This window comes from Hyperolius riggenbachi, chromosome 9 (assembly GCF_040937935.1).
Source record: "Hyperolius riggenbachi isolate aHypRig1 chromosome 9, aHypRig1.pri, whole genome shotgun sequence".
Classification (NCBI taxonomy): Eukaryota; Metazoa; Chordata; class Amphibia; order Anura; family Hyperoliidae; genus Hyperolius; species Hyperolius riggenbachi.
In genome coordinates, this window is record NC_090654.1 from 163,289,768 (window position 1) to 163,313,767 (window position 24,000).

At 41.0% G+C, this 24,000-nt stretch overlaps 1 protein-coding gene across 1 annotated transcript in view; it reads right to left on the reverse strand.

The window, feature by feature from the left end:
- Positions 1 to 24,000, reverse strand: part of FGD3 (FYVE, RhoGEF and PH domain containing 3) — a 411,633-nt gene that overhangs the window by 86,486 nt on the left and 301,147 nt on the right. The window contains exons 10-12 of the mRNA XM_068253640.1: positions 19,352 to 19,498; positions 11,153 to 11,245; positions 2,021 to 2,100 (exon numbers count right to left, since the gene is read on the reverse strand). Of these exons, the coding sequence (XP_068109741.1) occupies positions 2,021 to 2,100; positions 11,153 to 11,245; positions 19,352 to 19,498 (320 nt within the window). The remainder of the gene's footprint in view (positions 1 to 2,020; positions 2,101 to 11,152; positions 11,246 to 19,351; positions 19,499 to 24,000) is intronic.

The following is a 24,000-nucleotide window of genomic DNA, read 5'->3' on the forward strand; positions in this document are numbered from 1 at the left end:
CCATCATTTGGCGCTCCTGGCACCCGACTTACCCGCAGCATACAAATACTAGCGGCTCAGACACACTATAAGCGCTTTTATGAGCACTTTTTAGCCATCAGAACTTTCTGAGAGCTTTTTAAAAAGGGCTTCCATTGATTTACAATAAAATCATGGTAAAATCACGATCACGGTAAAATCGCTCACAAAAGCGCTTATAGCGTGTCTGAGACCTTATGCAGAGAAGGGGAGAAACGGTGAGGAGAGAAAAGCTGAAAGAGAAGGAAGAAGATCGTTAAGTGACAAGACAATATGTTCTGTACAGCGCTGCGGAAGATGGTGGCGCTATATAAATACTAAATAATAATAATATCAATAATTTGCCTCACCAGGATTGCACTTTTATTTAGCTTTCCTGTATAAGAAGACACAGCCAGCCAGCACTAGGGGAAGAGGGAAACAAAGGTGAATGAGGGAGTTCTGGTGCCAACCAAGAGTGCTTCTGAGCGATTTTAAAATCGACAGTGATTTGAAAAGCGCTTGGCTAATGTTACCCTATGACAGTGTTCTCACAGCAGCATTGTGATTTTTAAAAAAATCGCAAACACACTGCATGTAGCATTTTTTGGAGCGATTCAGTCAAAAATCGCTCTGAAAATCGCTTCACAAAATCGCACTTGCAAATCTCTACTATTGTGATTTTGGTGTGCACTAGCTCAGAGAGAGGAGGAGTGGATGGAGACTGAGAATAGCCTGAGATAGAGCAGAGCTGTACTGCAGTCTCACATCACACAGAGGCTACTTGCCTATAATATGACTCCGGTCCCTGCCAGTCTCTTACACAAGTCAGAAAGCAGCCCTCCTGGAGTCTAGGGACTGTCGAAAACTTTTCAACTTGTTTAAAGCCTTGTCCACACATGCAGTCATTAGAACAATGGGGAGAAACAAGACAGATGTTTGCCCACGGACCCTCCAGGCAAGCTCTGCATCATGCTGTGTATATTTATCAGCTTGCCTGCCCTCTAATTGCACTTTTATCAGCTAGCCAAGTGTTTCACATTGCCTTAACACAACAAACCTGAATACACCAGACCCTGGACCGGCCCTAAATCACTGAATTAAAGGCGGCCTTGCGGGAGATTGCCCCCCTTCCCCCCTGGCCAGTCCGCCCCTGGCCCCATGTATGTATAAAACTTTAATTTCATCTGTCTCAGGTTTACTTTGTTACACAGTAGTACTATACTCTACATATGCACTCCCACACAGAGCTGCAGGGAATCCACTGAGAATGTTGTGCACATTGAACACAGAGGTGTTGTCTATCACCCATAAACCTGGTTTAGATTGTACATGAAGATTGTTGTAATAGAGGATGAATAACATCATTCTCCTGCAGTGTACCAGCACAGCACTCTTACATGTAGTCACATTGCCTAGGGCCTGATAGATGTTCTTTGTTCTGGTCTTCTACAAGTACTCTTACCAAGGACTAGTTTTAGTCTATGACTAAAAGTATGAGAGGCAGAAAGATCAGCCAGCTAGCCAGGTAACTGGTATTGTTTAAAAGGGAATAAATATGGCAGCCTCCATATCCCTCTCACTTCAGTTGTATTTTAACATTTATAAGTGTTGGCAGTTAAGAGATGCATTTCATTTTACATACTTTCAATCAACAAAATTGTAATATGCAAATTAGAGGAGTCGGAGGTTTTTTTTTGTACCGACTCCACAGCCCTGAGAAAAACAAACTATAATCCCATTTTTTTCAATACAAATCTGATCGAACATGTTGGAAAAATCTTTATATTCGATCTATCAGAATATTTGATCAAATTATCTAATCGAAAAAAGTGAAAAAATTGTACCATGTATGGCATCAGCAAGATATTTACATGCAACATAAATGCAGCTAGAGACTTTTTAAAGTCGAAACATCTATCCTGGATGCTTGCTCCTGTCACCAACTAAGCAGAGAAAAAGGATCAGGATGGTAGTCCCTAGGTTTATATACACTTTATAAAAGTACGGACATAACACATACCTGGCTTGCAGCTCCAGCGAGCGTTTCTTCCCAGTTATCAGAAAGGTGTGTGAGGAGTTTGGCTTTACAATTTCCTGGACCTGAAAAATATGGAAGGATTAAACTGATACCATTTCTCTTATCGGGAATGAAACAATTAATACAAATGCAATCCATTTTATTACACATCTGCTATGAAGATGCCCACAAATATTAGTGCTTCGTGTATCTAAGTGTGATCTAAAAACGCCAGCTGAAACTGTCAGAATAAAACTCTGGAGTGGAAATAAGTGTTATGGAACTCCATCTCCAACACCAGAACACACCCCCATCCCCCTATGTCTGTGACCATAGCCTCATTTCCATCAGCCCTGTTAGGTTAGACTGTCATTGTTTCCATCAAATACCTGTCCATTCCACCCAGTGCCTTCTGACTTACTGTGTCCACTCCTACACCTAGTCACTGGCACAGTGAAACAGATGGATTCAGCATCACAGTGTCTTTAATACATTGAGCCACAGACCCTGAACAAGCATACAGATCAGATGTTCTGACTTAAAGGGGTACTTCAGCGAATAATAGGGATTTCCCTAATAGCATGTTTCAAATAGAAAGAGCAACACCTATTAGACGGTGCTTTTGTTTACAAAGGTCATCTGGATATTTTTAGGTCAGATACAGATCCTGGCGTCGCAAGGCAAAAGAAGCGATGGTACTCTGACTGTATTCGGTTAGGCTGTGTGATTAAACAGCTATCTCTCTCCTGACTGAATGAAACAGACACATGCTTGTTTCAGGGTTGTGACTCACACAATACTGATGCCAGAAGATCAACCTGACTGCCAAGCAACTGGGATGGCAGCCTCCATATCACTCTAACATTGGGTACACTTTAATTAAAGTACATGTTGGCTTATATTAAAAGAAAGTTAATAAATAAGAGCTTAGGTGCTTATGTGCAAGTTTAGTTTTAATAATGATGCCCACACATCTGTGCCATAAAGCAACTGTATCGGAGGGACACTTACTGACAAAGGGAAAAGGTGTGCCAAAGTAAAAAGATCCCCACACTCTGGGATCCTATACTGGCAAAAATCACAAGGGGGCTGGCAGTGCACTACCATTAAAAAGTAGCTCATTCACTTTATTTACAATCTTGCAAATCCATCATTGGCTTGATGGCAACTTGCTGTTTCTGGCTCACAGCCTTTCTTTAGGCTACTTACACACCAGGACGTTGCGTGTAGGGGACGTTATAGGGCACATAACGTGCCCCTAATGCAACACCTGGTGGTGTTGGAGCAGGACGCTACCAAGAGCCGCGTTAAAAGCAGCTCTTGGTGCGCCTGCTCTGTCGGAGGCGCTGCGGAGACCTCCGCATCACGTGGTCCCGCCAGCCAATCAGCGGCCGCTCCAAAGAGTAAACACTGCAAGTGCAGTGAATGCTAAGTAGCCATGTGCCTGGCTACGTAGCGGCCGCTCCCCGCCTCCGCTCCACCCCTAAAATAAAAAAAAACACCCATACTGAGCATGTGCAAACAGTCTAACGCGGCTTAGCCGTGTATAAAGTACTGCATGCAGTACGTTGTCTTGACGTGAAGCGTTACTGTGTAACACAACGTGGGCACTGTGAACTACCCATTGATTTTTCATTGCTGTGCGGTGGGGTGCATTACAGGCTGCTCTAACGTGCGCCTGTAACGTCCCACTGTGAAAGCAGCCTTAAGCTGTGTAGCAAAGTGATCACTTGGCTGAATGCCTTGAAAGGTAGAGAGCCAGAAACAGCAGGCTGTTGTCGTTAAGCCAGATCCTGGTATCGGATTCACCAGCAAAGCGAGCAGCGGGTCGGGTGCAGGTCTGAAAAATTAGACACGCCCTTGTTTCCGTATTTAACACATTTAAACAGACCCTCAAAATCCACCTTTTAAAATGTACTCATTCATCTTCCCCTCTAACCAAACAATTCATTACTAATTAACTTCAGTCCTACTGTTCCTAACTATTGTATCGTATATTCACTAGAATATAATCTCAATTGGACAAGATTGTCATCTTATTCTGTTCATATTTTGCATTTGTTACGTTTGGAATTTGCACACCTTGTTGTGGACTACTACGTATTATGTTTGTGTTCTATTTAACATGATACATTCCATGTTAAAGGCAGTCCTATAGGCAATGCTCTGCAATGCTGAAACAACAAACGCTACAGATCAATAAAGTCACTGATGCCATAGCAGTCATATGCAAGATACTACAGTAGGGATGATCAATGAGATGCAAATATTTCCAAAATTATGTACATTTTTATGCAAATATATGCAGCTTGAAAATGGACCATTCAATTTCAAACTTGAGTGGGACTTGAATGGTCCATTTTCAAGCTGCATATGTTTTCATAAAAATTCATATATGCATATATTTGCATAAACTCAGAACTATTTGCATATCATTGATCATCCCTATACTACAGTATACACATATTTACTTTATCAAATGCTACCTGCAGGAATAATTGCTATTCAATCCAAAACAGCTGCCATCTATCTTGCTGGACCCAATCACACATGACCGGCTATAGTTACAGTCACATCCTTAAAGAAGAAAAGCAATAGCAAAGCTTTATTATTCTTTGGGGTTTTTAACATTCTATGCTCTTTCCTATCATCACAACTATTGGTAGAGATTGAAGCTGCCTCCTCCAGCCCTATTTCTACACTTTCCATGATGCCTAGCAGTGACTGTTTGCTGTTAATACTGAATGGTTGGTTGTTTATGAGTGGCCATGATGGAATTTTCCAGGTGATGTTTCCCATGTTATGCCCACCATCGTGTATGTACAAACATACTAGCTTGATCAATATGTGCATGTTTATGTTGGTCAATCACTGTTGGTCAGATCTTTCCCAAGTTTACAATCACCATCTTACGAAAAAAGAAAGAAAACCGAGAGCCCAATATAGTGTAGTATGTATTGGAATTATGAGAATAATTAGATGTAAGTAAATATACTCACAAACCAGGGTTACCGCTCAGGCAACCACTGTAAATGCAGGTAGGGAGATTAAGGGCCCTTTTCCACTATGAAATGCGATCGCGATTGCGATCGCGATTTCAATCGCGATCGCAATCGCGTTTCAATTTCCACCATGCGATTGCGATTGCGATTGAGCTACTATATTCATTATAGTCCAGCTCAATCGCATACAAAACGCGGCAGGACGACGATTGCGATTTGACCAAAATCGCATCGCAATCGGATCGCACTAATGGAAATTGCTGCTGCAGTTTCCATTAGTTTAATGTGCCTTGCGATTTGCGATCAGAAGCAAATCGCAATTCGCAGGCTAGTGGAAAAAGGCCCTAAGCCTGTCCCCACTCAGGATTAAGATGTCGCTCTCTGTAGATCAGGAAATAAGGGTATAGCACCCCTCCGCCCGAGGTGGACACTTTGTAATGCAGAACGTGAACAGTGGCGCCAAAAGAATAAAATATGCAAAAATTGTTAAAATAGTTAGGGAGGGAGTGGTGGACTCAAGCAGACATAAAGCTATTCACATACTCCCAAAATAACAGGCAATGCCTTTCGCAGTTATATTCCTGCTTCCTCAGGCAACATTGAGGAGTATCACACAGCAAGAAGTCCAGTATACACCTAGCTCCTCTGTTGGCGCTAGACGTATACTGGACTTCTCGCTGTGTGATACTCCTTCTCATTGTTGCCTGAGGAAGCAGGAATATACCTGCGAAACCGCTCCCTCCCTAACAATTAACAATTTTAGCACATTTTATTCTTTTGGCGCCTCTGTTCACGTTCTGCAATCACCATCTTATGTTTAATATTTCTAATCAGCATACTAACTGTGCACTTTAAGCATACATTTTAAATAAAATTCCTCTCCCAGTAGAGTAAGAGTAAAATATAAAAAACACAGAAAAATATGTTCTATTGGGGTTAAGCAGACATGCTGTATCTAATGAGTGCCCACCCATGCCCATTCCTGTTCTTTCTTCCAGAATTTGGCACAGGATAGGGATCCATTATGGAACAGGAGGGATATATCCTGGAGCTTCAAACAACCCATCACATGTATAGAGGTCTATGAATTAGAATAAAAAGTAGACCATATGGGATCTCCGTCTTTATTCATCAAAGTAAAGAAGACCAGCTTTGTAATTTGTGTAATTTGTAAAAAAGAATGAATAGTTATATGACCCATGGGCATTGAGTCATTTTAGTATTTGTCAATTTTATTTTTTATTATTGTCGCCAAAACATTAGTAGTGAGAAAGTGGTGATTTTATGCACACTGCAGTACCTGTATATACAGTTTAAAGAACACATGAAATGTTTTATTTCTTTCAATAAACATCAGTGCTGAAATTCAGGTACCACCATGTACTATTTTTGTTCTAGCAAATGTTGCTGTCCATAGACCAGGGTGAAACGAAAAGATGATCTCTAGCCAAAAATGGCTGCTGAAAGGTATAGATGAATAGTACACCATGGCTTGGGTGGGACGGTGGGCAAGCTAAAACTTAGAGTTTAAAATTTTCCATTGCTACCAGGACCAAATGATATAGGCCAGGAATATGGCGTAATATAAAGCCATATGTATTTCCTTTTAAGCAATACCAGTTGCCTGGCAGACCTCCTGATCCTGTGTCTCTAATACTTTCAGCCATAGACCATGAACAAGCATGCAGCAGATCAGGTACTCTGACTCAGCTCAGTGTTAATCCACTGTTATTGGATTAGCCATATGCTTGTTCCAGAGTTTTGACTCAGACACTACTTATGCCAGAAGATCAACAGGGCTGCCAGGCAACTGGCATTGTTTACATTGTTTACAGGCAGCCTTCATGTCCTTCTCACCTCGGGTTTCCTTTAAAGGGGAACTGAAGTAAGAGGTATACGGAGGCTGCCATATTTATTTCCTTTTAATCAATACCAGTTGCCTGGCAGTCCTGCTGGTCTATTTCTCTGCAGTAGTATCTGAATAACACCAGAAACAAGCATGCAGCTAGTCTCGTCACATCTGACTTTAAAGTCAGAAACACCTGATCTGCTGCATGCTTGTTCAGGGGCTATGGCTAATAGTATTAGAGGCAGAGGATCAGCAGGGCTGCCAGGCAACTGGTATTGCTTAAAAGGAAATAAACATGGCAGCCTCCATATACCTCTCACTTCAGTTCCCCTTTAAGGAAAGAAATCGTCTGGGTCTCATCTTGGACATAGCAATTATAGCTCAGTTAACTAGTGTATCATAGCTACAACACAGCACAACATTTCGGCACGCAGGCCATTGTCAAGTGCTCTTAACAAAGGCCTGCGTGCCAAAATGCTGTACTGTGTTGTGGGTATGATACACTAGTTAACTGAGCTATAATTGGTAAATTCGAGACCCAGGCGATTTCTTTCTTTAACTGTGCTACCTACAGTAGATCAAACCAGCAAAAACTTAAAATCTCATAGGCTTGTATTGTAGTAGCAACTATGCGCTGCTCTATAGAAATAGGTTTGCTGCTGTAGGAGTAAAATGACGCTACTACAGTGCAAATCTGTGGAGCTTCTAGTTACTGCTGGTTTGACATTGTTAGTAGGAAATTCTATAAATATCGTTGGCAGCTAAAAATGTACGTAATGGCCCATACTCACGGGCTACAATTGCCGCCGCAACACGCGGCGCGCGCGTGTTGCAGTGACAGGTCGCCCGTGAGTATGAGGCGTTGCACGGGCGCGCACCCCGAACCGTCGCTCGTCGCTGCTGTCGCCAGGCGATTGACGCGGTCAATCGCCTGGCGACAGTTGCCGCCGCAACTGTCGCTAGTCCGCGTGGGTATGCGGACTAGCGACAGCAACAACCAGGGAATACCTTGAACTTCCGGCGGGGGGAGGAACAACAGCGACAGCTTCCACCGCATTAGTTGCCAGGTCCCTCCGCCGTGTGTATGCGGAGGGACCTGGCGACGAGCTGACGCCGGCCTGTCGCGCACACGCTCCCGTGTGCTAGCGACAGGCCAGAAATGTTGCCCGTGAGTATGGGCCATAAGATATGTGTGTGTTACAAGTGTGTGATAGACTTTGCTCTAAAATTTTACTACCCTGCAACCAGACCCTAAAAAGCTTAACTTAGTTCCTAGCTGAGCAGGACCCCAGTGTCGATCTACATCTTTTTATTTTGGCTTTGCCAGCTTTACTGGATGTCAGTGTAATTAAATTTCAGTTGTTACTGAATATACACTTGCAGGTTGCGTACTTCTGCAGTGTGTTTTTTGTACCTCGGTAGAAGAAACATACCGTATTCTAAATGAAGAATGCATTTTGGACAGCTATAGGAAAATACAAGCAATAATGGACCAGAAACACAAAGTCTAACTTATGATTCAAGACATGTCTGCAAGCTCCAAATATGCCAGATATCTTTTTATTTCCTTCTAGATATCGATATTGGAGGATCTGAGAACATAATTTATTCAGACAGAAAGCAGGAATGATTTTCATGATTGCATTTAGGTTTAAACAAAAACCTAAAATAAAAGAGGAGTGGAAAGCGCAGTTTCTTTATACCATTTTAATATGTGCCTTGCTGTTGTGCTGATACGCCTCTTATAAAGCCTTAGATCAAACTCTCATTTGTATGTATATAGTACGATGTCATTAATTAGCAGTGCATAATGTGTTATGCATTGCACGTCATAATTTTGCAATAAATATATTAAAATTAATGGGATAGCTTTTATTTTCTCATTGAAATTTTACTGAAAAGAAAGCTGTGCATACTCCATCATCCTCCTTTACCATCATTATCTAGATGAGTTAGTCATGAGGACTGGGAGGGTAGATACATTTATTTCCCTGTCAGCTCAGATCACCTGACTCAGCCCACCTATCAATCTCCTGAACTTTCTGTGAATAAATCCTGGGTCACAAAAGAACCCTAGGTTCCGAAAGAAATCTCTCTGAAATAACTGCAAGGCATGGAGTAAAGACATAGTCCACATTCACCTTTACTGACTATGAAACATTTGGAAGGGAGAGCTAAGGTTTCAAAATGCCTTCAGAATCTCTGAAAAAAACATATCAGATGATCTGGCTCCTCTCCACTGGTTGTGATCTTATTCCGGGTGTGAGATTTAGGTTCTTATTCAATTTAATATTTCTTCTGAGTGATATGTTCACACTTTATCAATAAAATTCCTATAATGCGTGGTACACACCATGCAATTTCCCATCAGAGAGACAAGTCGAATTGATTATTTCCAACAGATCCGATCTGATTTTTTTTTACAATCAATTTCATATAAAAGTGATTGGAAAATCGATCAGAAAAGCCATCGGAAATCAGATTGGACCTGTCGGAAATAATCAATTCGACATGTCTATCTGACGAGAAATTGCATGGTGTGTACCAGGCATAAAGCCACCAACAAGCAAGAAAATACTCAAAATAATTTTGATACAACTTTTTTTCACCTACTTTTTGGTACTTTTTCAAATGCTGAGTGCTGAAAAGTTATTTTAGACAGAAGATAAAAAATGATCTCCTAGGTGAAAACTTAGAAGAAAAAATTAATTGAACAAGGACCTTAGACTCTTCTGAAGCTAACAGTGTACACCGATTTTGCTTCACGTTTCCATCAGAGTCCACCTCCAGAAACTGTTTTCCTACCACTTCCCAGCGCGTACATTTGAAATCGGCGCCGGTAGACTTGGGCGCAGGATACAGCTGTTATATGGCTGATCCTGCTTCTGCACAAGTCCGGGCCGTGTTAATTACTATTCCCCCTCCAGGCCGCCATGGATAGTGGGGGAATGAAATAATTCGGCTTCCAGCGATTGCTGGAGGCCGAATTATTGTGTTTTTTAAGCAACTTCAGCTCCGTCTTCTGGCGGAGCCGACGTTACTCACTGAGCGCCGCTATAGACTGATTCCCATTACAGTCTATGGCGGAGCTGGCTGCGCCCAAATGTAGCAGCGCTGAAAAGCACTGCTCCGTTCCCAGCCACCCTGCATAGCCTTGCAATGTATCCCCCACTGCAAAATAACCCCTCCACATGTACCTACAAGAATCCTCAACTTAAGGGGTCCCATGACCCCACACAAGGTGGGGTATTCGGTCCTTCCAGCCACAGCACTGCAAATGCTCTGTCTTGCTTACACCTCCTAACAAAGAGACATGTCTCCTACCCACATAAAACCAAGGGAGGGCAACTGCATCCCCTCCCACAACATCTGATGCATACAGAAGATGGCACAGACCTAGCCAGAAGCAGAAGTGGGAAGAAATGGAAGAGTGAGGCCCTCCTTAGTGTTAGTTACAGGGGGTGGCAGGGACGAGGGCAAAATAAGACAAGACAAATAACATTTATATTGTGCTTTTCTCCTGACAGACTCAAATCCCTTGAGCTTCAACCACTAGTGCACACTCAGTATGCAGTAGCAGTGTTAGAGAGTCTAGCCCAAAGACTCCTTGCTGAATAGGTGCTGGCTTACTGGACAGGAAGAGCAGAGATTTGAACCCAGGTCTCCTGTGTCAGAAAGGAGTACAGACTTCGCTGAAATTACTACAGATTCCAATTAGAACAATATAAATCCAGGTCCAGTAGCATAACTATAAATCATGGGACCACATAAATTTAACTCCCCCATCCATTTACAGAAATAACATGGTGGGGTGACCATCCTGTAACTGCTGTCAAATCTGGGAGCTGCCGGAGGATGCTTGCTGTGGAGGCTGCACTGTAAACCTCACCCAGCCTTTATATCTCTGCAGAGTAACAAGATGGTCAATGCCTCTCTGAAGTGTTGTTCAGCTGCCGCTACGGATCAGGAGAGATGGGCCAAGATAGCATAAAAGTTTGAGTATAGACTAGAGCCTGAAGTAGTTTCCCAGCTGAGATTTACAGGTCAAACCTAATGATCAGTCTCGGTTTGGCTCCCATGTACCATATTTTCCCCCAAATCAGGGATATTGGAAAGATATACACATCCAATAAACAGGACAATTGTTTAGAGCACAATTATTGTTTGTTTGTTTTTAAACTCCTCATGTAACTGGAAATTTATGACGAGCACAGGTATACATGGCAATCACTGCATCTCCTTAGAAAGTACCATCACGCTATAAAAATGCTGTTTTCCACTGACCTGAATACCAGCAATGTCAATCTTTTCCCGTACGCTGAACTTCTGTCCCATCAGCCGGAGTTTGGGAACGCAGTACAGCATCATACTGTTAAACTGACAAAAGACAGCACAATCTTAACAAACTGTTAAAAGAGAACAAGTTGAGCTGTTATAGTAAGATATGTCATAGTTAAAAAAAAATAAAAAAAAATTCAACCCCAGTCCAAGCTTTAGATTTACCAGGTAGCGCTTGCAAGAGTTAGAGTTTTAGTATGGTCGTTTTAGCCGTCTCTAATTACTACTGTGCTGGTACCAATTGGTAGGGACAGGTGTAGTGAGAATGTGCCCAAAGGCCTAGGAACCAAAATAAAACCTGACAGAGACCCTAAAATTCACATTAGTACTAACAACCAATGTAAGTCAATGGACTTGATCACATCTAAATGTGGTTTTCACATGCAGGAAAAAAAAAGAACAGTAACCCTGCAGCATAATTCTACACACCATGTGTGCGCTTTCTCATTAACAATCATTAGGTACTGTAGCAGAAATGTGTACGATATTATGTCCAAAAAATCACATCTAGAGAAAGTGCACATTTTTCAACACCGAAAAGTGTGAACCCTGACTTGGATAAATGTATTGAATAAATACATTGTTTCTGATACACCGGTCAGAGAGTGTTGTTGCTATTCCCAGTGGCCCACCTTGGCGAAAGAAGTTATCAGAAACTCCACTCAACATAGTGGACAGAAGGTTCACACTCTCACCTTGCAGCACTTGAGTCCCAAGCGTCATCTGTATGTGTATGTTTTTACATGTTTAAGTTTACTCTGAGTTCTGTTTTCCTCCCACATACTAAATACACATTTGTATGTTAACTGGCTTCCCTCCCTTGCTGAATCTAGATTGAGATATTAGACTGTTTACCCCCCTGAGAGACACTGAAGTGATTTGGTCTGAGTAAAGTACTGCAGAATGCGAACTGGCACAATATATAACGGGGTATCAATCATTATAAAAATGTAATTGATTCTTAGATTTAGGTTAGGTTAATAATGGTCATATATAAAGTAGATCTAACCATCACCTCTATTTTTCTTTAACACGCTGTGAGATTATTGAAAAAATTGTTGTGAACATGCAGAACCCCTCCCCCAGCCCTAAGTGCATTCAGCAGAATCACATACAGGCTCTAGCATCTGCTTAATTCCCTTGAATCTTTCTCTAGCACTGTTTTGATGGTTAAGCTGAATTTTCCAAGGCATAATGGCAGCCATTACAGAAGGTAAAGAAAGCTCAAAGCGGTTGTTACACTGAATTGGTTTTTCTGTCTAATTCTCAGAGCACTGAATTAATTTAACACCTCTGATAGCTTTTAGTTCTATAACTGTTAAAACTACCATGGGGAGAAGACAGGACACAGGCGTAGAAAGGCAATCTTGATCATGATGCTTTGTTAACTAAACACTTTATTCTAAATGAATGGCCATGCTGCCTTCATCCCCAGTGGAACTAGGTGTTCCAGCATACCCAACCTGCTTACAGGTTGTACAACAGCCGGACAGCTGAGGAACATCAATTGCTCATCTGCAGAAGTTACATTTTTACTGTACCTCTGACACAGCATGAAAGGACAGTACCTTGTACCGTAATACCAGGAATCGGACATTCACATGAAAGGGATATTCAATTACTGTCTTAACTAGTATGGTGCAGAAAAGAACAAATTAAGATTTTAACGTTCTTTAGGGTGACGTGAATCAGTCCAGCCTATGGACAGTGCAAACAAGCTCAAATTGCAGCAAACATTTAAGGACAATGTTCAATTATGATAACCTGGTCTTTGTAAAACAGGACAAGCATCAAGCTATAATGTTTTAGTTTACTGTGTCAGTTATAACAAGATGATTGTGTCTTCTGCATCCCAATTGAAGAACTCCATTCCAAAGGGTGCCCAAACACATAGGTATGAATCCCTCCGGTCAGCTTCTGGGGTGTTCTCTACAAACTCGCATTTTCCCACACTTCCAAACCAAAGGTGCATTTTAAGAGCACCCAACAACATAGGTATCAACCCCTCCAGCCAGCCACTGGGGTCTTCTCTACAAGCTAGCATTCTCCCATACAAAGAGCAAAAGAAACCTGTCCAAGACTTACAGGTTTAACTCTTTCACATGAAAACTGAGTTGGCATTGTAGGTCTATGGATATTCCACTGGCTACTGAATGGACTTTTAGTACACTGCCACATTTGCAGAATATTTCTAAAAAGCTTTTGGGGAAATGTGTCTACAAAATAAATGCTGCTAAGAGCTGCAATAGTCTGCAATAGATACAACAAAGTCTGCATATGGGGAATAGCAGGAGCTTGTTGGCCTTCTTTCCATACACCCCAGAATCAAGTCTATGGGTGGTTAAAGAAGTGCTGATGTTTACCATTACCATTTACCACGTGGCTTATCCCAACCATTAGTCCTCAGGTTAGCTAAATATTGGGCACAAATGCAATTCCTTTACTTAGAAATGTAAACAAACAAGTTGAGGCTTTAGAGCATGAGCAAATAAAGAGGTTGGAAGTTTGGAAAAATATGATGAAAAGTACCAGACAAACAGAAAGATGGGAGTGAAGTTAGAATAGTTAGTTTGAATACAGGAAATAGTGTGAACCTTTACTAAGGCATGTGTACTTTGCCATTGACATTGTTGGGGCTAATGACTGGGGGCCCCTGCCCTGAATACTAAGCAGAGGTACCCTGAATCTTTCAGCCAGAAATGAGGCAGCAGAGATTACTATAATGAAAATCTCCAGTGAACACATCTACAGATTTATGACTAATTTTTCTATGATCCCTCTACTGGTGCCCACATCTTCTGGAATCCTAGCAACTCCACTGACTGCCACAAAACACTCTTCCTTAGGCCTTATAAGCAGGCTAGATTAAACTTGGCAAAAGTGGCAGATAACAACTGCCTCTGCCAAGAATCTAGGGAGTGTACAGTGGCCCCCGATGCTTTGGCCTAGTGCCAGCCAAGAGAAGTCTTATACCTACTCATCCCACCTACTGCATCACATATCCACACCGCTCCACTAGCCCTCTGCCCATCCCCCCCCCCCCCCCCACCCACATAGAAACAGAACACGTTGCTAGCCTGCCTGCTAGTGACGGGTCTGTACAGTCTTGGCCCTACAATGTTGCCAGAGGGATCGGGTACCAATCTCTGCTGGATCAGATGCTTCATATATGTGTACAAATCTTCAGACTAGTAAGCACATTTGTGTGATTTCAGAAACTCCGTTTGTTTGTTGCAATGTTATATGCTGAAACACATTGTACTCCATCCTTATACAGTGGCTTAATTGCCTCTGCATTCTAATATCAAACTAATTAACAATCACTGATTAGCCAGACTAAGGATCTAGTCTAGACACATCAAGTGGTGACCTGAGCTGCCCCTGGAAAGTAATGATAAAGTGTTGTAATTAACATGTAAACAGGATCCAGTATCTGCTGTGCGTGTCTGGATTATTTTTAGCCAGCTCAGCACAGTGTATCAGATCCATTATCTCTCTGCATCCATTCAACAATAGTATTTATCCACCTCTTACAGCTAAAAAATCCTTAAGCATTTGTACATAAAAGGACTGTGAAATTGTGTGTGTGTGTGTGTATATATATATATATATATATATATATATATATATATATATATATATATATATATATATATATATATATATATATATATATATGTATATTTTTTTTTTTAAGTCTGATCCTTACCTACTGAGAAGGAAAGGCTCTGGATTCTCTTGGATAGGACTCTTTGCCATTTACTTCAGTGTTGGACTGAGCACATTTGCCTTTCTGTGCTGATTTCAGCAATGTGTATTACACTAATATATTGCTGAAATCATCATGGAAATAGAAATAAAACTAAGAGTGGAGAGGATTAGATTCTATCCGATTTTTATTGGCCTGTGTGCTTGATGAGTAGATATCTTCAATTCTTGCCCTGCTTCCTAGCCATTAGTTATTTGCCCCCAACGCAGTCAAAAAGAGTACAATAAAGATGACTTAAAAGATACCTGAAGTGACATGTGACATGATGAGATAGACATGTGTTTGTACAGTGCCTAGAACACAAATAACTATGCTGTGTTCCTTTTTTTGTTTCTCTGCCTGAAAGAGTTTAATATCAAGTATGTAAGCGGCTGACTCAGTCCTGACTCAGACAGGAAGTGACTACAGTGTGACCGTCACTGATAAGAAATTCTTCTTTTTATCTCTTTCTTGCTTTCAGAAGCCATTTTCTGCTAGGAAAGTGTTTTATAGTTGGAATTTCTTTTCAGGGAGGGTCACACTGAAGTCACTTCCTGTCTGAGTCAGGACTGAGTCAGCCACTTACATATCTGATATTTAACTCTTCCAGTCAGAGAAACAAAAAAAGGAACACAGCATAGTTATTTGTGTGCTAGGTACTGTACATACCCATGTCTATTTCATCATGTCACATGTCATTCGGGTATCCTTTAAAGAGGAACTTAAGTCAGTGTTTGCCCATTGTAAAATGTCATCTCCCTGATTTACACTCAGAAATGTATCACAGGTGGTGACATCTTTAGTTCTGCTAGGTGTTCTATCAGGGGTCCCCAACCTGTGGTCCGTGGCCCACTGCTGGTCCGTGGGACATTTGCAGTTGGGCCGCGGGACAGTCCTCTTCCAACCCCCCCCCCCCCCCCCCCTCGGCTCGAGCGCACCCCTCCCCGGCCACCGCTTATTCCCCTCTCATGCCAGTGTAGTGATTCCCAGCTGCGTGACCCGCGGCTGCTGTGAGGAGGAGGCAGAAAGCAGGAGAGCGGTTCCCATAGTAACGGCGATACACCTTGCCACTACAGCAAGCTGCTGCCCTGCTTCCTGCTCATCACAGCATCCGCGGGGCGCGCTGCTGGGAATCACTACACAGGCATGAGTGGGGAATAAGCGGCTGCTGGCTAAAGTAACAGCAGTTGCGGCCGCGGGGGGTGGGCACTATACTACCCATACTAGGGCGCTATACTAGCTATACTGGGCACTATACTAGCTATACTGGGCGCTATACTAGCTACACTGGGGCACTACCTACCCATACTGGGTCACTATACTAGCTATACTGGGGCACTATACTAGCCATACTGGGGTAACTATACTAGCCATACTGGGGTAACTATACTAGCCATACTGGGGTAACTATGCTAGCCATACTGGGGCAACTATGCTAGCCATACTGGGGCAACTATGCTAGCCATACTGGGGCAACTATGCTAGCCATACTGGGGCAACTATGCTAGCCATACTGGGGCAACTATGCTAGCTATACTGGGGCAACTGTGCTAGCTATACTGGGGCAACTATGCTAGCTATACTGGGGCAACTATGCTAGCTATACTGGGGCAACTATGCTAGCTATACTGGGGCAACTATGCTAGCTATACTGGGGCAACTATGCTAGCTATACTGGGGCAACTATGCTAGCTATACTGGGGCAACTATGCTAGCTATACTGGGGCAACTATGCTAGCTATACTGGGGCAACTATGCTAGCTATACTTGGGCAACTATGCTAGCTATACTTGGGCAACTATGCTAGCTATACTGGGGCAACTATGCTAGCTATACTGGGGCAACTATGTTAGCTATGATGCCGCCCGCTGCGCATGACACTGTCCACCAGGACGCGCGCACTCTGACTAAAACACCTCACCACGTTTATTCTGGTGGCTACTGTCATGCTAGGTACACACCATACAATTTTGTGTTAGATAGAGGTTTCGATAGATAATTTCCGACATGTCCAATCTTATTTTCGATTGTTTTTCTGATCGATTTCTCATAGACGTGAATGGAAATAGATAAGAAAAGATAGCAGAATCTAATCGGAATTCGATCAGATGGAAAATCGACCGAAAAAATGTATCGTGTGCACCCAGCATTACACAGACATGTACAAATCTGCTATAATGGAAGATCTATGTACATATGTGATTATTTTAGAACACATAGATCAGCTCATCCCAGAGTTCATCCAGTTTTATAACTAGTCTCAGTGATAATGGCTTTGGTTGAATCTTTACTTGCGGTCATTTTGTAGGCTTAGCCTTGCATGATTTGTTTCAGACAAGGATTCTACATGTTTTCTAAGTAGCTATTTAATAAGATTACAGGGTAGAGAGTTCACTAATAAAGACATAACCTTGGATAACAGACAGGGTCTTCTTACTATTACAAATCATAAAGATTCTAACAACCATAGGAACTACTTAAAAATAGGAAAACAAAAAACGTAATTCTAAGGCCTAGTTCAAATTCGAAATCGCCAGGTCCCTGTGACTTGTTCCCGTGGAAACACAGAATCCATGCCGTTCGTATCGGTGGGCCGTTCATAAGTCGGAGAAAACCTGTACTTTGTTTTGAAGTGCAAACGCTCAAAAAATGGTGCAGGAGCTGCGTTTGTGATTGGAAAAAAAGCTCATCGCTCATGTGAGAATACTCACATTGAGAAACATTGCTCAAGCGCTTTTAAAGCACTTTTAAGAATCACCAGTGCTTTTCAAAAATGAAAAGTGCTCATAGTGTGAACAAGCCCTAAGTTACAGTAATTCAGTATTGATTGCTTATACACCAACTGTAACCAAGTGCACTTTTTAGATGCAAACATACTATAATGGTTTCATTAGTCAGGTATAGAACATACTTAATTTATCATTAAAAAAAAAAAACTGGCCTAGGCTATTTTTTCACTGACCTAAGGAAGCGGCAAGCACCCGCGAAACGAATTGTCAATTTTATGTACTCGAATAGAAGACCTTTTTTCAAAAACCGGTCCAAATTCTTCAAGAGAGGTACGATTACCTCTCTGTTCATAAGATTAACAGCTTATTAGCCTATCTTTTATGCATTGGGTGCCTTCACCCCTGTTTTCAGTGTCTTTACAGACAGGCTGCTTGAGGGCCTTGTTAGATCAATAAAGTCCTTCTGATAATGGGGTATCAAAGCGTAATGCCCAGGACTTTGCTGGTAAGTGTGGAACTGCAGCATTCCTCAGGCATGCTGTGGGCTTCAAATTAGAACATCTGTACTTCTAAATGGTAGAACATACGATCTGCCTCATCTGCTAACTGGCAAAGACTCACTTTTCCATGGGAAACTGTTCCTGCCTCCAGCATCTGAAATTCTCAAATACATCTCCAGAAGACACAAATAAAATTGCAGGAGGATTTAAAATGATTGCTAAACTAAGGGGGAAAATAGGCTGAGAAGTAAGATAAGAGGAGCTCTCCCACTAGAACACTTTGCTGCCCATCTTTATCTTTGATTGCAATGTTCTTTCCACATTGATAAACAAATACTTAAAGGGAACCTGAAGCGAGGAAAAATATTTAAAACAAACACATGACGTAGCTGCAAATGAATATTAAATACTAACCTCACTGTCAGTTCCTCTCAAAGGATCACCATTTTCTTCTTACAGTTATCCCTTCCAGTTCTGACAATAATTTTGGCAGGACTGAAATATACCAGTTGCTGTCAGTTATATATCAGCAGCTGCCAGTTACAACTGAATTTGCAAGATAATGTCCATGTTTCCCTATGGCTCAAGTGGGTGATATTACAGTTGAACAGTGTGCTGACCAGGAAGCTGTTATGGGGTAATGGCCATTTCAAAATGGAGGACAGAGAATTCCATTGATCACAAAGGACAAATGGGACGATCACAAAGGACAAATGGGACGCAGGAGAGGAGTAAGAGATTGAGGAGTAGACTACACAGGAGGCAAGTATGACCTGTGTATGGTTATTTTGACTTTTTATTTTCAGTTCAGGTTCTCTTTAAACATCCATACGGCCTGGTACCTGACCTAGCATCTGAAATGTGATACATTACAAAACTATCCACACACAGTGTTTCTGCTTATTCTTGTGGGCAACTGAGCGTCACTTTAATTCACAGCACAGCTCTACAGATAATCCTCTTAGCATTAGATTTGTAGAATCTAGGTTTTATGATAATACCCTCTTGACCAGCCACAGTTTGATTCCTTTATGCAACATAATATTGTACAGAACAACGATTACACTGTAAGCATCTCCACTGTGCTCACTTCCAACTTTTCAATAGTTTGATAAATACACAGATTTCATCACAGCTTCGAGCCTAAGGATAGACAGTATTAATTTACCAGATATAGGTAGCGGTCCTGAGCTGTCCCATTCTTTGCGGACAGTTTCTGGATATGGCCCTCCTTGATGAATTCATTTGCAGGATTCACAATGTCTTCCTCACCTCCCAGCTTCTCATAAACCTCTAGTAGTTTATGCATCTTTTCCTTTTAAAAAAACAGAAACAGAGAGTGTTTGAGAGTGTTAGGTTATTGCCTCAGAATGGCACAGGTCTCCAAGTACTTCATTGTTCAGTATTTTGGGCAGAGTATTGTAGGTAGCAGAGGAGACCTGATGCAAGGTAAGTCAGTATCAACAACGAAATTCTGTACGGTGACATTAAAAGTTATATACTGTAAAAAAAGATATTATCGTCAAATACTGACAGTTACATGTTTTTCCTTCCCCTATAAATCAAATTCTGTATTTCTAACAACCTACAGGGGACTGAGAACTGTCCATGGACATCCACGTTTCTAAGGCATCTAGAGCAACCAACCTCAAGGCCAAACTCTGTGTAAACAGAGGAACAGAGGCAAATACTGAGCAATTTTCTTTTTTTTTTTCTTTTTTTTTCTTACAAAGTAACACTAACCTACTACATAACTACTACATAATTAATCACCAACTCCTACCTCTTTACCATTTTTGTACTCTTCAGTTCTACAACAATTTTGCTTGCAAAGTTCTTTGTATTATTATTAATTTTAATGTTACAGAAAGGTATGATTTCATGTTTAAGATTTTCAATCAGCAGGGTACATCTCTAACTTTGACCAATAGCTTAAAGGGATACTGCAGGCGGGAGTGGCTGCGCAGGCACAGAATGTTTGCGGGGGACCATTAGAAGCCCCGGGTAACTTCAACTCATTTTCCCCTGACCCCCCCTACAGTGTCCCTTTAAGGGAACCTGAAGTGAGTAAAATTATTTTCAATAAACACATGATGTAGCTGAAAATGAATATTACATACTTACCTCACCGTCAATTCCTCTAAGAAGCTCACCATTTTCTTCTTGCAGCGATCACTTCCAGTTCTGACAAGATTTTGTCAGAACTGAAATATACCAGTTGCTGCCTGTCAGTTATATATCAGCAGCTGTCAGTTACAACTGCATGTGCAAGGTAATGCCCATGTTTCCCTATGGCTCAAGTGGGTGATATTACAGTTTATCAGTGTGATGACCAGGAGGCTGTTATGGGGTAATGGCCATTTTCAAAATAGAGGATGGAGAATTCCATTGATCACAGTGGACAAATGGGATGCAGGAGAGGAGAAAGATATTGAGGAGTAGACTACACAAAAGGTAAGTATGACCTGTGTATGGTTATTTTGACTTTTTATTCTCAGTTCAGGTTCTCTTTAGCCAATCTTATACAAACATTACTGTACTGAAATACAATTTGAAAGCAGGAAACAGCCGTTTAGAGTTTAACATATACTTTTTATTTTTCTGCACACAGGCATCCAGTGATGGGCTTGCATTTGTGCAAACTAAGTATCACAATTTATCTTATTTCCAGTGTTTGTTTGTAAAATAAAATATGGGAAATGAACAATCAATAGTGTTTATATATCTTAATGGTTTATAAAGCTAGAAAATACAACATTTTTTCAGTCTTTAAATGTTAATAGATGTATATTTAATGTACTTACACAGAGCCCTTGATTATAGTGTTATATGTCTGTATTATTGATATCACCACCATTTCAAGATAAAGGCTTGTCAACCCAAGTAAATACAGTATAAGCTGTAACATTATGCGCAGCCTCATACTTTTTCTCACTAATGGCAAGTACTTCCTCTCCCCTTCCTGGATGTAAATAGCCTTTCTTTACTCCTTATTACCCCTGAGGAGAGGTTATCAGCATTTCAGTAAATATGTAGTACAGGGGAGTGCTAGTTATGGTTTATTACTGGTAATATAAACACTATAGAGTAAGTGTAACAGTTTTAGGGAAGTGCTAAAATAATATGTGGTAAGCAGATGGCACTGCTGATCAGAGCCTCATTTGAACTGGTTTTAAGTATATTAAAACAAAAGTACATCAACAGTTTAAGGTATCTTATGATGTTTCCGCACTGTCTCAAAAATATGGCTTTGGCTTTGTGTCTCTACTTTGTCTTTTTAAAGTCCATCCTCAAAAGGTGAAAAATTGGAATAATGCTGAAAAGTTTAATACCTTCTGAACAGTTTTTCTGTTTTTGTTTATGTGGCCACCTTTCAAAAATTGCCCCCACAAATAGAGACAGGAAAATACATTTTAATCTGGGACCATCGGGTTGATGTAGAAGCAAGGAGGTGATAGGACAGGAAATTACGCAACATTAAATATCTAAACAGACAGCAGTTGAAATCCAATTAAGTTGTTTCCCAGCCAGGAAGTTTGAAAACTTATTTGTCTTTGCCATCCTCCTCTTCAATTACAAATACATTGTGTAGCTGCAAGTCTCACTTCAGCAGCAAGGTGGTGTTTCAGCTGTACAGAATCTTCATATGCTGGGTATCTCTCTGCAGCACAATTCTTTCTAAACTTGGAACACAGACAGGATCTTTCATTTGTTCCAACCCAATTACTGAAATGGCCGCTGTGCTCCAGCTGAGAGTCTGACCTCTCCTGTCTACAGAGGTACTTTACACACGCAAGACATTTTCATGCAGGCTGTATTGCTCCAGAAAATATCAATGGACCTGTGATGTGCCTCGTTACTGACAGTTGGAAAAATCCATCAGCATATCTTGCTAAATCAGCGTGGTGAAGTCCTGCCAGCCAAAGCCTTGTCTGAGTGTATTATAAAGACAGAAATGGAAACAAGCTAATTGGTGATTCGCTGAAGTAAACATGCATCTCATGTGCAGAGAAAGGAACTTTTTGTGGCTGATCTAATATTGGTGTTAAGAAACCACTGAGGAATGCACCCAAATACAATTCAAAAAGAGAGCAATGGGGCCGAGTGGATGTGTGGCCATTTGCTACCACATTCCAACTGTTATCCTTACATAAATGTTATCATCCAACTGATTGGTTTAGGCACTGGTGCATTTCCACTTATACAGCATTTTTATATGAGATGTTCTTCTTACTGCAACACTCCAGATTCAGCGCCAAAAGAAGCTGACTGAAAAGCTCTCAGCTAATTGCAGGTCTCTTAATAATAAGCTATTTTTGTGAGAAAAGGTATTTTCTACCTACTATAATTATAACACAGGCTGCAGAAGGCTTTTTTTACTGTAATATAGTTAAACCATATCCTTGATATTAAAGCAAACCTCAAAATATTAACATTATCCTTGCCTTGAGGTTCAGCTACACTGTGATAAGACTCCTCAAACTGTGTGGTGTATACTGGACTATTCACCTCATGAATATGTGAAGAGAAGCCACTGTACCTCGTGACAGCAAGCAGGATATAGTATACACTGTAATTCTACCAATAGTTGTACTGAATACTACAACCACTCTCATTGACATACTTATTTTAGAGTTTTTGTGGAAAAAAGTCATGTCATATATATGGTAGTATTGTCATATACTATATCAGTATTTACAAGAGCAACTGAATATACCCATTCCAGCCCCTTACCATTAACTTGCAGTAACATAAAGAGGGTAAGGAGGCACCTTCTATTTATTTTAATTCTAGCTTACCATTTCTGTACCACCCATTACAGTTAGAGGAGTGATCACCAGGTTTACAAAATCAAAGCCCTGAAGTTTCGTTAAAAGGGGAAAAATCTTGTGAATCCTTTCATTTCCTCTACTCTGTGAAGCCTGAAAGGGACTCCTTGAGGGATTGTTTTTAGCAAGCAGCCCACATGGGCACACAGTAAGACTAGGTTTACACTATAACAGTTTGGTGCCATAGATGGTTTCATATAATCTGCTTCACCATGCATGGCAAGATCCCCTTGTTGACAGAGTCTCTACTGTGTTCATTTCATTGGAAATGTAAAGAATGCTATTATAACATGTCCGAATTTCATCCAGCATCTGAAAAAATAATGCAGTTCAGCACTTTGCATTCTGTCCTTCTTTGCAACGTGTACCAGTTGGCACACGACTAAGTGGATTCTATGGTTAACAGTATCTATCAAATTATCGGTCTGTTGTGGTCCATTCTGTGAAGTAGAATGTGTTTGCTTCTAGTGTGAACCTGTTCTGTAAAATGTTCATTCTGGTAAGACTTCTGGTCCAATATAACTGACTAGTTATACATTTAGTGTCCTGAATTATCAATACAATTACACTGATTGATATATTGAAAAATTGGTGATATTTTATTCTAGTTTCACTAAGCGTATATATGTATGTGTATATTTATTATACAATATTATCTTGTAGCTCACAGCTGCTAAAAAAAAAATACCACAATGATTTATATATGCCTACACTAAACTCCCTGCATCGTAATTTATCCAGGTCAGACATCCACTAAGTGCAGTGTTTAGCAATGTGGATGATCAGATCAAGCATACCTGGCCTCAGGGAGAGTGGAAGTGAACGGGGAATGGTAATGAGCACAGAATAAATAGCCCACATTTGTGTATAGAAAACCAGGGCATGGAGTTTCTTCTATCTATATCTGCAGGTGCAACTCTGTGGGAAAGAATGAAGGAGACAGTTCAGACTGTCATTATTTCTACTAATCATGGATCTAGCCATTAGC